At 40.6% G+C, this 15,294-nt stretch overlaps 1 protein-coding gene across 12 annotated transcripts in view; it reads right to left on the reverse strand.

Moving 5' to 3' along the window:
• Positions 1 to 387: 387 nt before the first annotated feature.
• LOC106935303 (voltage-dependent N-type calcium channel subunit alpha-1B-like) overlaps positions 388 to 15,294 on the reverse strand; it is a 77,462-nt gene continuing 62,555 nt past the window's right edge. For 10 of the 12 annotated variants that reach the window (XM_015015725.1, XM_015015719.1, XM_015015722.1 and 7 more), the window contains 10 exons: positions 13,181 to 13,286; positions 12,949 to 13,056; positions 12,462 to 12,571; positions 12,178 to 12,344; positions 8,002 to 8,131; positions 7,829 to 7,939; positions 5,265 to 5,303; positions 2,182 to 2,422; positions 1,321 to 1,544; positions 388 to 1,155 (listed from right to left, as the gene is read on the reverse strand). In XM_015015725.1, coding sequence (XP_014871211.1) covers positions 697 to 1,155; positions 1,321 to 1,544; positions 2,182 to 2,422; positions 5,265 to 5,303; positions 7,829 to 7,939; positions 8,002 to 8,131; positions 12,178 to 12,344; positions 12,462 to 12,571; positions 12,949 to 13,056; positions 13,181 to 13,286 — 1,695 coding nt within the window. In that variant the 3' untranslated portion in view covers positions 388 to 696. The remainder of the gene's footprint in view (positions 1,156 to 1,320; positions 1,545 to 2,181; positions 2,423 to 5,264; positions 5,304 to 7,828; positions 7,940 to 8,001; positions 8,132 to 12,177; positions 12,345 to 12,461; positions 12,572 to 12,948; positions 13,057 to 13,180; positions 13,287 to 15,294) is intronic. The other 2 variants (XM_015015717.1, XM_015015724.1) reach the window with 2 other exon arrangements.

Genomic DNA, 15,294 nt, shown 5'->3' on the forward strand with positions numbered 1-15,294 from the left:
CAGCTGAGCTTGTGTTGCTAGATAACAAGTGGAACTCTGCTGGAGTTGCTAGGTAATGGTAGAACTCTGCTAGGGTTGCTAGGTAACGAGCAGAACTCTGCTGGGGTTGCTAGGTAGCGGTGCAGCGCCTGCTGATTTGTGACGTTAAATTCTGGAGGTTTTTGAAACATCTTGATTTCCAGAGGCCAAAAAACATGAAGATTATGTCAAAAACAGGCTGGGTGTTTTTATTTAAAGACCTTGTTTTGCTTTTAGAAGCAGTAGAAACCCAAATGGAAGTATAAAAATGTGTAAAATATGAATTTTGCATAATATGCCCACTTTAATTTTGATTGAAAAAAGTACTATTTCCACCGGAAGATTATTTCACTCATAAGACATTTTTTCCATTCTATAAAATAATCACAGTGGAGTCAGTACTTTGTCAATATTAAGGGATTTTTTTACCTAAAACCAGCTCCTATATCTTGCTGAAAAGTTACTAGTGAGTTAGTTTAATCGTATTTCAAGTGTATGAATATATTTCCAGTAGAAACTGGACCAACAACACTGGGTAGTATTTGGTGTTTTGGCAGTGAATGATCAGTGAACTCCTTCAGCAGCACAGTCCCAGTTGCCGGGCTCCAGCCGGCCGACCTCGGCGCTCAGCAGCAGGTTTTTAGCGTTTCAGTTTCAGCTGTGAAGCTTCGCGCCCAGCTAGCACCAGTCCTCCTCCTCCCGCTCCCTGAGACCCGCCACTCCCCTGCTGCTGCCCGGCGCAGACCCCAGCGTGAAGTGGTAGCCGTTCGGCACGCCCGCTGCCCGCCCCTGCGCGGCGGCGCTTCTGGAGGAGTGTCCCCCCCCATGGCTGCTCACAGCATCCTGGAAGTCCTCGCCCTCCTCCAGCAGGGACGAGTCCAGCTGCTGCCGGCTCGCGTTAGAGTCCGGACCAACTGGAGCTTTGGGCTCCTCCTGAGCCGCTAGCAGGCGGTCGTGCTCCGATGCGGCGCGGACGAAGCGAGACCCGGGCGTGGAGGCGCTGGGCGTAGCAGCTGAGGAGGTGGGGGTCTTGTAGGCCACGGCGGGCCGAGGCGTGAGCGGCGTCTGGGGGAGCTGGCGGCGCCCGCGGGCCTGAGCGCTGGTACCAGACGGCGGCTTCGTCACAGTGCTTCCCTGCTGGGAAGCACAACTACACTGTCACTTTAAGGCAGGCCTGGGCAATAACCAATAATATAGAGCATGACCAATATCAATAGATAATACTTCCGAACCGCACGGCTACAGCACCACCACCAGGCCCGGCAGACCTACTGCACCATCGTTTACTGGAACATGTCTCACCTGTTTGATGAGGCCAGAGTCCTGGCTCTCTCCCGGAGACGTGGACCGGCTCGGACCGGCCGACCGGGCCTGACCCGGCTCCCTGCTGCCGTAGCGCTCGCAGGAGTAGTAGCGCTGCTTCTCCCCAGCGGAGGAGTGGTGCCTCCTCTCATGGGGCCGGCTGCGGTCCCGCTCCCTCGCTCGCTCTCTGGACAAACCGTCGGCTGACGGGTCTTCAAACGAACCTACAGGACGGAGACATTCAATGACTTACGGAGACAGTTTACTTTTAAACATTTAAAGCTCTGCCAGTTTCTAATGACTCATCACATGATCAAACTTAATCACATGGCATTTTAATCGCAACATTAGCAAAATACTGACAAAGTTATGCGCATATTTGTAATGAATCAAACATAAACAAGTAATTTCATCATAATCAGGCGTCAGATGAGCTTTAAGGTCTCAAACTTTCTTCTTCTCTTTCTTCCTGCTGGTGGTTTTGGTTCCCACCAGGACGTTTCTGACCTCCGTCTGCTCTGGCCTTTTAGCTCAGCTATGAAACCCAGCAGCGACTCTTTACTGGTCAGAAACCAGTCAGTATAACTTTAGCAGATCACCAGTAACAGAAACCAACTTCTGTGACCAAAACCTGCAGCTAAAACCAGAAGGAACCTGGTGAGGAAAACATTTCTGTAGTTTGTGGAGCCTCAACACTGAAAAAAACTTACCAAGTACTTCTGGTCTGGTTTAAATAACTTATTCAGAATCTATCTATAAGAATCTCCTATTTCAAGTGAACTACGATACTTGCAGCAGAAACTGGACCAGAATTTCTTGGTAAAGATGTAAATTTTGGTGTTTAATTTTTTTCTGGCTCACCGACTGCGCCGGTCGGCGGCGCTGAGGACGTTTTATCCAGAGACTTCTGCTTCCTGTCTTTGTCCTTGTCTCTGCGGCGGTGACAGCGGTGATGGTGGTGATAGTGGTGGGTCCGTTCCGGGTCCGGTCCGGCACAGAACCGGCTCTGGTCGACCCGCTCCAGGTCGTAGTCCCTCAACCCGATCTGCTGGGGCGTCAGCGATGACGCCGAGCGTTTTATTGGGCTGAGGTCAACGATCGGCTGGAAGGAGGGACGAGGGAAAGGTCAAAGGTCAAGCGGACTGCTTGGCAGTGGATCCATGAAATATTCACAACATGAAACCAGAGAGCAGCGACTTCACGTCTAAACATTAAACCTGTTTGAACGTCTGAATGAAGACTGAACTGCCATCATCCTCCAACTACTTCCTGTTTTCTTCTTTGTCGTTTCCAACAGTGGTAACATCCTGTTGTTGATCATGTGACTCGTGTGATGCGAAAAAGTGTTTTTATTGCAGTTTTGCAAATTTTGATATGTCCAAAACACCCACCTCATCTCATCACCAAAACCTTTTATCAAAAAACAAGTTAATTCAAAGCTAGCGTGTCTCCATTAAGCAAATTTATTTCTGTAACTCCAATTATATAATCGATAGAAATGAAGCTGCTGCTTGAAGTTAAATTAGACTAAACCTCTAGTTTTTTGTTAAAATTACCAAAAATTATTTTATTTGCCAAAATACACCCACAGGTGAGATGGATTCAAATGAACTCAGAGGTGAGGTTTGCACTGCAAAAACACAAAATCTTACCAAGTATTGCTGTCTAGTTTCTACTGAAAATATCTTAAAGTTAAATAAAAGAAAACTAGCTTACAAGCAACTTTTCAGCAAGATATAGGAGCTTGTTTTAAGTCAATAATCTCTTAATTGATGAAAAATACAAGTTCTACTGGCAGATTAATTCATTTATAAGATGGGAAAAATATTTTAAGTGAAATGATCTGCCGGTGGAAGTTGAACTTTTTCATTGATATTAAGGAATTATTTTCTTTAAACAAGCTCCTATATTTAGCTGAGAAGTTCATTGTAAGATAGTTTTATTTTATTTCAAGTGTATTTTCACGAGAAACTAGATAACATACCTGGTAAGATTTTGTGTTTTTACAGTGTAACTTCTATGCTAATGCTAAGATGGTTTCCACTCTGCATAATTAAACATTTTAAGATACATTTGGTTTTTGAACTGCTAAAAAAGGCAGTTAGAGGGACACACTAAAAATATGTAATGCATCATATTAAAGTATTCACTTTTCTCCTTAAAACTGACAATTTATTTTATTAGATAGTGCTGCTCACTCTGTCTGGTTCTTACCTTGTCGGTTGCAGAAATCAAACTGGTGAGTCGAGGAACTGAACCAGCAACCAAAACTCACCTTCCAACTGAAATTAGCAGGAATTTAAACCAAAACGAACCATTTTATAGACTTAAAATGTTAAATTATGAGTCTGATTAGATACATTTTGCAGTGAATTGGTGGAGCGGTGGTTCTTGTTCCTCTCTCACAGTTTGAGACGTTGCTGCAGTCAGAATCCAGAGACGACATCATGTAAAGAAAACGACTTTAACAGTCATTTTATTCAGCAAGCAGCCTTAAAATCTCATTATTTTAACAGAAATAAATAATTTGCACCAGAATTTTCTCTAATTCTGTTCCCATCGCAAAAATGGACAGAATTAAAAGTTTTCAAATTTTAATTTAAAGCCTGAAAATTACACTGCAAAAACACAAAATCTGACCAATTTCCACTATATATAGTTTATAGTGGAAATAAATTAGTTAACTTGAACTAAGAAAAACTAACAAGTAACTTTTCAGCTAGAAGTAGGAGCTGGTTTTAAGAAAACAATTCCTTAATATTGAAAAAGTAGCAGATTATTTAACTTATAACAAGGGAAAATGACAAGTTATCACTGAAATAATCTGCTACTTTTTCATCAATATTAAGGAATTATTGTCTTAAAATAAACTCATATCTCTTGCTGGAAAGTTACAGTAAGTTAATTTTAAATTATTTCAAGTCTGACCAGATATTTGCATGAAAAACTATGAAAATAAAACAACTTGTTAACAGTATTGTTCCACAGTTTTTGAAGTGTAAGAGCTCGTTTTAAGTCAAAATTCTTGAAAGATTTATAAAACTGGGATGATTTCACTTAAAACATTTTTCCATGTTATAAGTGAAATAAACTGCTGGTACTTTTTTAAATCAAGGAATTATTTCCTTAAACTCCTGTATTTCGCTGAAAAGTTATTTTCAAATTAGTTTCAATTAAAGTGTGCTAAACTGTTTCCACTAAAAACTAGACAAAAAATGTGGTAGCATTTTGTGTTTTTGCAGTGAAATCCCCAAAAACACACAAACTGCACTGCAAAAACACAAAAATACAAAGTATTTTTTATCAAATATCTTAGTACATTTTAAATGAGACAAAACTAATTTACAGGTAACTTTTCAATAGGAGCTTTTTGTAAATCAATAATTCCTTAAAATTGCAGATTATTTCACTCCCAGTGGAATAAGTAATTTTTATGAATATTCAAAAATTATTGACTTAAATCAAGCTCTTACACTGCAAAAACTAAATTTTCCCACATAATTAGAGAAATAATGTAAAAACAAGATAAAATACTTGGTAACATTTTGTGTTTTTGCAGCTTATTGTCTCAATTTAACGAACCAAATAAGATTTTAAGACTGAAATCAGTAGAAATGAGAAAACCGAACAGGTTTTAAGTGAGAAATCTTCAAAACAGAAGAGCAGCAGTACCGTCTCTACCTTCCACAGAACGACACAAACACTCACAACCACAGTGTGCAGCACCGTACTGCTGAAAAGCAGGAGACGAACCTGAGAACACATACAGATACCTTTCCAAGGATGTATGGCTTCAATGTGAATGTAAATCGCTTTTTTAAAAATGAGATTATATGGAATGGGTGGTGCGTTGTGGAGGGCGTTAACTGCGATGTGATGGAGGCAAAAACACAAAGAGAGAGAAGAGGGGAGGACAGAGAGGTGGCGCAACAGGTGGTACATACTGCCAGGTGTGTCCCGGGGGCGTGGCGAGGGTGGCTCCGCTAAGGACAGCACGCACAAGAGGAGGCGGGCAAAACATTAGCAGTGAGCATCAACACAAGAAAAAACGGGAAGACAGGAAGAGAAGAAGAAGAAGAATGAGGCTGTTTCTGTAGTTTCCTGCTGCCCACAGAACCCAACGGGGAAAATTAGCTCCTAATGTCAGTTTCTTTAGAAAAAATAAATGTTAAACTGGAGTTTTAGACACATTTAATTATAAATGTTGATTTTAAGTTGCTTTTTTTTTTTTACATTAAATAACATGATCGCGCTTCCTTAAACAGGTTCTGTTACTTTAAACCTAAATTAACTCCAACATTTACACTGGTTGCTAGGTAACGGGCAGAGTTCCACTGGGGTTGCTAGGTAACGGGCAGAGTTCCGCTGGGGTTGCTAGGTAACGGTAGGTAACAGGCAGAGTTCCGCTGGGGTTGCTAGGTAACGGAGTAACTTATTGTCAGAAAATGGCTGGGCGTTTGGTATTTTTAAACACTTGTACTATTTTTAGAAGAAGTTGAGACCCAAATGGAAGTATAAAAATGTTAAAAATGACAAATTTTGAATAGTTGGTCTTTTTTTAAAAAAAGTCTAGAGTAAATCCTCATCTCTTCAAGTTTTCTGAATTCATATGCTTTATCTGTATATTATCTTTTAAAGTGGTTGGGTCAAAAGATTTTCAGACTTTTTGTTGCTCTGGATTTTTTTTTATTTTTCATTTAGAAACTCAGAAAACTTGCAGTATTTTGGTGAAAATTTACTTCTCTTTTTATGCATCTACATTACCTGTAAAACGCTGTTATAATGTTCTTTACTGTCCATGATTTATTTTGTTTCTGTATGTTTCTTGTTTTAAATAAAGTCACTGGGGAAAAATAAAGAACATGTAGAGAGGAAATGGAACTGCTCTGTGTTCATCCACTTCAAAATAAGAGCATGAACATAAACCGTCTAACTACATAAAGAATCTATAACAGTCGTTAACAAAAACTTGAACTGAAAATGTAAATTTTGGGTTTTCTAATATTAATTTAGGGGGAAGCTAAGTGTGATAAATGTTCCCTAAGCTAGCAAAATGCTAAGCGCTAACTTAAAATTAGCTACGTTACCAGCAGAAGTGTAGATTTGCATCAGGTTCTCCTAAAAAAATAGCTTAAGGTATTTATACAATAAAATTACTTACAACTACTGACTATACATTAGCAACAGACTTTTTGGATGTTTATTTGTAAAATAATGTTGAGCTTCTATTTTTTTACTACTTTGTCTCACATAAACAAAACAAACCTGTTTAATTCGTGGTTAAACTGAATAATTGGAAAGACCTGAATTCTTTAAGGAGCTTAAAAATGCAAAGTAAACAGGGGGAAAGCACATGTTCAAGAATCGTGGAGGGAAAGACGGTGACAGACGGAAACCAGACAGTGAGACAGTAAAGCTGAACAGACGGGTGGAAAAATCCAGAGAAACAAATCCTCTAAACGTGGCGTCAACACAGCAGATTCCACAGAATGAAATTAATACACATTAAGAACTGTTTAAAGTTTATGAGAATTACATCACTGGACATGCAGAGATGGTTTACTCAACCCTTTGAAAGGAAAAACTGAAGATAAAAAGAACAGGAATAAACAGCAACAGCAATAAAATCTGAACATTTTATTATAATTCAACATATTTTCTGTTAAAAAGTTTGATTAATTCATGCGTATAAGTACAGAAGCTCTTAAAGGATAATAACGTGAATAAAAGAAGAGTTGGTTTGTTTAGAAAGTCCAGTTTGAATGCCAAGCGGACTCTAGTCTGATCCAAAACCAGGAAGTGGACTACAACGCAGGGCATTCTGGGTAAATATAAAAACGCACAAGTCTAGCGCTGCAGGGAGAAAAGACTCGTGGTCTTTTACCAACAACTAAAAAATAAAATACTGGTGGTAAAAATATAAAGTTTTTCATCAATATTAAAGGGGCTTTATTATGTGTCGTCCAGGCGTAGATCACTATGTTACTTCATATGTATCGAATGACTTAAAATAAATCTGGCTTCGTAATTTAACTCCTTGAAGTTAGGCTTCTGTCTCTTTAAAAACTCCTGCTCTTTCTGAAACAACATGGCTGCTCTGTTAACCCTTTAATTAACCCTTTAACAAGGTTTTTACTAGTGGCTCACAGAATGAGCTCAGCAGACTCTCAGCTCCACCAGGTGTTTGCTGATTAGCGCTGGCTAGTCTGAAGGAGCTGAGAGGGGGAGGAGCTTTGTGCTCGAAGGCGGAGCTAGGTCCAGCCAAGCGTTCTGCACAGCTGAATGGTTGCCATGGAGACTGAAGGATTTCTCAAATGCATTAAAGAATCAACACTCCAGGTTTGTTTTTGATGAGGGACTAAGTCAGTGTTTGTCAGTTTTGTTTTAATTCAACTGAACTAAGATATTTACACTATAAACTAGAGCAGCAACCCTTGGTGTGTTTCCACCAGGGAATCTTCAGGTCGGCCATTTTGAAAGCCTTCGAGTAGAGGAAGACGATGCTTACGTGGTACTCTGCGTTTAGGCGTGGCAGCGATGCGGCTCTGGTGTGGCCCTCCAGGCCAGGCTGGCCCTCTGCGTCAGACATGTTCTCCGGCTTCGGGTCGGCCTGCCGCTCCTGACATGAAACGCCGTCAGCGGGAGTTTGGAGGAATCAGAAACAGGAAGTAGTTTTTCTACCTGAGCTCTGCTGCAGCGGTGGACGTCCTCTGACTGGCCTCTCTGTAGCCGGCGGCGCGGCTTCAGCCTCGCAGCCGCCGGGGAGAAATCTCCAGACTGGGAATGTTTGATGGAAGTCCTCTGGTTCAGACTGGGAGGGGAGACAGAGACAGTGCAAAACATTATGACCAGACAAAACCAAGGAAACTAACACTGATGGATTCAGGGATGGATGGATGGATGGATGGATGGATGGATGGATGGATGGATGGATGGATGGATGGATGGAGGAACAGTTGAATGAATGGATGGATGAATGGATGAACAGTTGAATGAATGGATGGATGTTAGTTGGTTGGTTGGATGACCAGATGGATAAACAGTTGATCAGTCCGTTGGGTGTCTTACACGGCGTCCATGTTGGCATCCATATTGGTGGCGGTGCTGCTGGTGGAAGTGGGCGGGGCTTGTGGTTTGGGTTCTGGTTCTGGTGGCGGAGCCGGTTTGATTGGCGGCGCCGGCTCGTGTAGATGAGTGAAGGGCAGAACCGGGCGGAACAGAGCGCCCAGCTTACTCTGCAAATGGACCAGAACCAAAACAAACATTTCAATATGACTGATCCAGGAAAACATCCCAGTAAAACCAGTGAGTCAGAACCAGTTCAGTCAGAACCAGTCCTTAGGTCCGTTTACCTGAGAGATCCCAGACGGGTTCTGCTGCTGGAGCTTCTTGGCCCGGTTCTGTTTGTAGTAGTCAAAGATCATGTGGGCAGCATAAACTTTCCCCACCGTCAGCTCGTTGTCTGCACAGAGAGAAAACAGTCAGACGCAGTTCATGTCTGCGGCCACCAGATGGCGCCAGAGGAGCAGCAAAGTACAGCTGATGGGGAGGAAAAAAGAAGAAAATCTTTACTGTAAGATCCATCACACTTTAACACACACACACACACACACACACACACACACACACACACACACATTAAGAACTTACTAATATTGGCAAATAACGATGTTGGTGCTGATATATCTTGCATCCCTAATTTTTACTATCAAATGTATGTTTCATGTTTGACCTCTTGAAGTTCACAGGTAAGTTATTATTACACTAAAATTAAATATTTTGCTATGAAATGTGATGTTTAACTTGGATAAGGAAGTTGGTGCTGCAGCTGCGGCTCACACTTATGCGGCGTGACCAGCAGGTCGACGGTCTTCTGCTGCAGGTTGGGCCAAACGCGGTGGATCTCCCGCTTCAGGTCGGCGTCGCACAGACGCTGTGCCAGCACGCCTTGACACGCACATACACACACACACACACACACACACACACACACAGATCAGGTTAAACCAACATGAGTCGCCAGTACAGCAGCAGGGAACTCTGGGAGTTGTGGTCTGTGAGTCTCACCGGACGCCAGCTTGATCTCCAGTGCGGTGCGGATCAGAGCCATCAGCGTGGAGGTGAAATGGACCGTGTTGTCGTCGGCGATCGGCATGTTCATCCTCACCAGGCGCTGCGGGATGCAAAGGTTAAAGGTCAGGGTGATCAACTCTAAACTAAAAGAGAAAACAGTAAAAGGTTCTGCTCAGGAATCACCAGAAAACAGCGACAAACAGAAAAACAGAGAATTGTCTCACTGGAGAAGCTGTAAGAAGCTACACTGCAAAAACACAAAATCTTATCAAGTATTGTTTGGTTTAGTTTACCACAAATATCTTATCGCATTTGAAATGACACAAAATTAACTTAAAAGTAACCTTCTAGTGAGGTACAGGAGCCTGTTTTGAGTCAATAACCCTTGATAAATAAAGGAGCTCTAGTCTAGCAGATTAGTTCACTTAAAACACTAAAAATGTCATTTTATAAGTAAAATAATCTCCCAATTGTACTAATACTTTTAAAAATCGACACTAACCAATGATAAACTTAAAATCAGCTCCGTATCTTGTTAAAAAGTTACTTCTAAGTTAGTTTTGTCTCATTTCAAGGGATAAGATATTTACACTAAAGAATGAACAGAAAGTACTTGGTAAAATGTTGTTTTTGCAGTGCAGAGTTCAGCATCTCCTGTGTTTTAATCAATGAGGGATTTAGAAGCAGATCAATAATCCAACCTGGAGGGTCAGTTTGTCAATACTGTTATTCCTGGTAATTCAGTGGAAGCAAAAGGAAAACAACCCGAGGAGAACAACAACAAAACGACTTCAATATTTAAAGAAAATAAAAACTTTGGGTGCTTTTTGTTTAATCCTCATCAGTTTAAATGTGTTTGGTTTCAGTGGTGCTTAAACACTGAAAAAACAAAATCTAGTTTTATCTTAGTTCACTGGAATTAAGACAAATGTTTCAGCAAGATAGAAAAAATTAAAACTTGTTAAATTTTGAAGCTCAGAAAATGTTCAGGTTTTTTTCTCTAAAATTTCTGAGATTAATCTCAAAATGTCTGAGTTCGTTCTAGCGTTTTTTTACTTTTTAAACTCAGACATTTTCAAGTTTTATCCAATAAATTTCTTAGATCAACCTCAGCATTTCAGTTGCTTTCTAGACATTTTAAACTTTTCAAATTCAGATATTTTCTTGTTCTTCCTTAGATTAATCTAAATATTTGAGTTCTCTCCAAGCAAAATTTGGACTTTTCAAACCTTGAAATTTCCAACTTTTTTCTACATAATTTCTTAGACTAATCTTTAAATTTCTGAGTTGTTTTCCTAGCAAATGTTCAACTTTTCAAACTCTGAAATTTCCATTTTTTCTGAGATTGATTTCAAAATTTGACTTTTTTTGTTGGAAATTTACTTCTCTTTTTTTATCCATAATAGTCCTATTATGTCATTGTAAAAAATAAATCCCAAATTGTGACTCCTGCTCACATGCATGTTTTAGTGCTTCACCTTCACACTGTGGCTGTTTGTAGGGTCAAACATAAAACCAGTAAGTGATGGTTTGTTACAAGTTCCAGCCAGTTTCAAAGAGGTGCAACAGCCTGTTGAAAGTATTTGCATTTTCTTTGCAAAAACAGATGAAATGAAGGTGAACGAGGGACACATGCTTGTTGACACTTCACATGCTGAGGGTTTATTCAAATGAAAATGGGAGAAAACGCCCAAAGCCCAAAATAAAAGCCATTAAAAGACAAAAGAGGTGGAAACCGGAGGGTAAAACTCCTAACCCAGAGAAACGTGTCGCAGGTTGGCAGGAGGAAGATCAGCGGAAAGGTTTATGTGAATACATTTCTTTGTTTGTGCGTTTCGCTGCCCATTCAGCAGCAGGAGTTATATTTGGAGGCGCGGCGGCGGCGGCGTGCGGCCCGGCGTTTCTAACTGGGGCAAGGACAGGGCCGCGTCGAGTTTGATTCAACCTGACAGCTGTGCACATGCTGGAAACAGTCGCATTACGTCTGCATGTCAGGAGGTAAGCAGCTGGAAGTCAGCATACCTGACGATCACTGAGGCTTCCACTTCAACACGACTGACAGGAAAGAACAACGGAGTGTCAGGGCCACGCTAAGGAAGTTTAAATAATAAAATTACAAGAAAAAAGCCCTAAAAAGACAAGAAGAAAGTCAAGGATACGGTTGTAGTTTTACAAGAATAAAGTCAAAATTTTTTTCAAGTTATCAATTGAGTTAAATTTAAAGTTAATTGATCTTATTAATACAGTGATTTTCTTAAATACCTGAGCTTTCTTGTATTAAAAGAAAACTGTCTTTCTAAAGCATAAATGGCTAAATTTTACATTTTTAATTTTTGAAAAACTATCATCCAATTTTAACATTTTATTACAGCTGTACTTAATACTGACTGAGTATTCTGGAAATCGTGGTTCTCACATTAATAGACATTTATAACATGTAACAAAACTTAAGCTGCTAAATACAAAAATAAAAGGTGAAAATATAAACTTAACCCCCATGAAGAGATATTCATACAGAATTACAACTCAGAAATAGACCTTGCTTTTTGGAATCATGTTTTTTTCCCATCATGTTACAATTTTTCGTTATCTCCGCTTTTTATTACGATATTCTCGCCTTCGTAGCACAACAGTAAATGGTTAATGAGAAGTTGACGCTGCTTCGTCATTAAGCCCGGCTGAATCAAGGTGAAACTTAAGTTTATCGNATGAATGGATGGATGTTAGTTGGTTGGTTGGATGACCAGATGGATAAACAGTTGATCAGTCCGTTGGGTGTCTTACACGGCGTCCATGTTGGCATCCATATTGGTGGCGGTGCTGCTGGTGGAAGTGGGCGGGGCTTGTGGTTTGGGTTCTGGTTCTGGTGGCGGAGCCGGTTTGATTGGCGGCGCCGGCTCGTGTAGATGAGTGAAGGGCAGAACCGGGCGGAACAGAGCGCCCAGCTTACTCTGCAAATGGACCAGAACCAAAACAAACATTTCAATATGACTGATCCAGGAAAACATCCCAGTAAAACCAGTGAGTCAGAACCAGTTCAGTCAGAACCAGTCCTTAGGTCCGTTTACCTGAGAGATCCCAGACGGGTTCTGCTGCTGGAGCTTCTTGGCCCGGTTCTGTTTGTAGTAGTCAAAGATCATGTGGGCAGCATAAACTTTCCCCACCGTCAGCTCGTTGTCTGCACAGAGAGAAAACAGTCAGACGCAGTTCATGTCTGCGGCCACCAGATGGCGCCAGAGGAGCAGCAAAGTACAGCTGATGGGGAGGAAAAAAGAAGAAAATCTTTACTGTAAGATCCATCACACTTTAACACACACACACACACACACACACACACACACACACACACACACATTAAGAACTTACTAATATTGGCAAATAACGATGTTGGTGCTGATATATCTTGCATCCCTAATTTTTACTATCAAATGTATGTTTCATGTTTGACCTCTTGAAGTTCACAGGTAAGTTATTATTACACTAAAATTAAATATTTTGCTATGAAATGTGATGTTTAACTTGGATAAGGAAGTTGGTGCTGCAGCTGCGGCTCACACTTATGCGGCGTGACCAGCAGGTCGACGGTCTTCTGCTGCAGGTTGGGCCAAACGCGGTGGATCTCCCGCTTCAGGTCGGCGTCGCACAGACGCTGTGCCAGCACGCCTTGACACGCACATACACACACACACACACACACACACACACGCACACACAGATCAGGTTAAACCAACATGAGTCGCCAGTACAGCAGCAGGGAACTCTGGGAGTTGTGGTCTGTGAGTCTCACCGGACGCCAGCTTGATCTCCAGTGCGGTGCGGATCAGAGCCATCAGCGTGGAGGTGAAATGGACCGTGTTGTCGTCGGCGATCGGCATGTTCATCCTCACCAGGCGCTGCGGGATGCAAAGGTTAAAGGTCAGGGTGATCAACTCTAAACTAAAAGAGAAAACAGTAAAAGGTTCTGCTCAGGAATCACCAGAAAACAGCGACAAACAGAAAAACAGAGAATTGTCTCACTGGAGAAGCTGTAAGAAGCTACACTGCAAAAACACAAAATCTTATCAAGTATTGTTTGGTTTAGTTTACCACAAATATCTTATCGCATTTGAAATGACACAAAATTAACTTAAAAGTAACCTTCTAGTGAGGTACAGGAGCCTGTTTTGAGTCAATAACCCTTGATAAATAAAGGAGCTCTAGTCTAGCAGATTAGTTCACTTAAAACACTAAAAATGTCATTTTATAAGTAAAATAATCTCCCAATTGTACTAATACTTTTAAAAATCGACACTAACCAATGATAAACTTAAAATCAGCTCCGTATCTTGTTAAAAAGTTACTTCTAAGTTAGTTTTGTCTCATTTCAAGGGATAAGATATTTACACTAAAGAATGAACAGAAAGTACTTGGTAAAATGTTGTTTTTGCAGTGCAGAGTTCAGCATCTCCTGTGTTTTAATCAATGAGGGATTTAGAAGCAGATCAATAATCCAACCTGGAGGGTCAGTTTGTCAATACTGTTATTCCTGGTAATTCAGTGGAAGCAAAAGGAAAACAACCCGAGGAGAACAACAACAAAACGACTTCAATATTTAAAGAAAATAAAAACTTTGGGTGCTTTTTGTTTAATCCTCATCAGTTTAAATGTGTTTGGTTTCAGTGGTGCTTAAACACTGAAAAAACAAAATCTAGTTTTATCTTAGTTCACTGGAATTAAGACAAATGTTTCAGCAAGATAGAAAAAATTAAAACTTGTTAAATTTTGAAGCTCAGAAAATGTTCAGGTTTTTTTCTCTAAAATTTCTGAGATTAATCTCAAAATGTCTGAGTTCGTTCTAGCGTTTTTTTACTTTTTAAACTCAGACATTTTCAAGTTTTATCCAATAAATTTCTTAGATCAACCTCAGCATTTCAGTTGCTTTCTAGACATTTTAAACTTTTCAAATTCAGATATTTTCTTGTTCTTCCTTAGATTAATCTAAATATTTGAGTTCTCTCCAAGCAAAATTTGGACTTTTCAAACCTTGAAATTTCCAACTTTTTTCTACATAATTTCTTAGACTAATCTTTAAATTTCTGAGTTGTTTTCCTAGCAAATGTTCAACTTTTCAAACTCTGAAATTTCCATTTTTTCTGAGATTGATTTCAAAATTTGACTTTTTTTGTTGGAAATTTACTTCTCTTTTTTTATCCATAATAGTCCTATTATGTCATTGTAAAAAATAAATCCCAAATTGTGACTCCTGCTCACATGCATGTTTTAGTGCTTCACCTTCACACTGTGGCTGTTTGTAGGGTCAAACATAAAACCAGTAAGTGATGGTTTGTTACAAGTTCCAGCCAGTTTCAAAGAGGTGCAACAGCCTGTTGAAAGTATTTGCATTTTCTTTGCAAAAACAGATGAAATGAAGGTGAACGAGGGACACATGCTTGTTGACACTTCACATGCTGAGGGTTTATTCAAATGAAAATGGGAGAAAACGCCCAAAGCCCAAAATAAAAGCCATTAAAAGACAAAAGAGGTGGAAACCGGAGGGTAAAACTCCTAACCCAGAGAAACGTGTCGCAGGTTGGCAGGAGGAAGATCAGCGGAAAGGTTTATGTGAATACATTTCTTTGTTTGTGCGTTTCGCTGCCCATTCAGCAGCAGGAGTTATATTTGGAGGCGCGGCGGCGGCGGCGTGCGGCCCGGCGTTTCTAACTGGGGCAAGGACAGGGCCGCGTCGAGTTTGATTCAACCTGACAGCTGTGCACATGCTGGAAACAGTCGCATTACGTCTGCATGTCAGGAGGTAAGCAGCTGGAAGTCAGCATACCTGACGATCACTGAGGCTTCCACTTCAACACGACTGACAGGAAAGAACAACGGAGTGTCAGGGCCACGCTAAGGAAGTTTAAATAA

The sequence above is a fragment of the Poecilia latipinna genome, unplaced genomic scaffold (genome assembly GCF_001443285.1).
Source record: "Poecilia latipinna isolate Pla-1442-1.1 unplaced genomic scaffold, P_latipinna-1.0 Scaffold1944, whole genome shotgun sequence".
Lineage (NCBI taxonomy): Eukaryota > Metazoa > Chordata > Actinopteri > Cyprinodontiformes > Poeciliidae > Poecilia > Poecilia latipinna.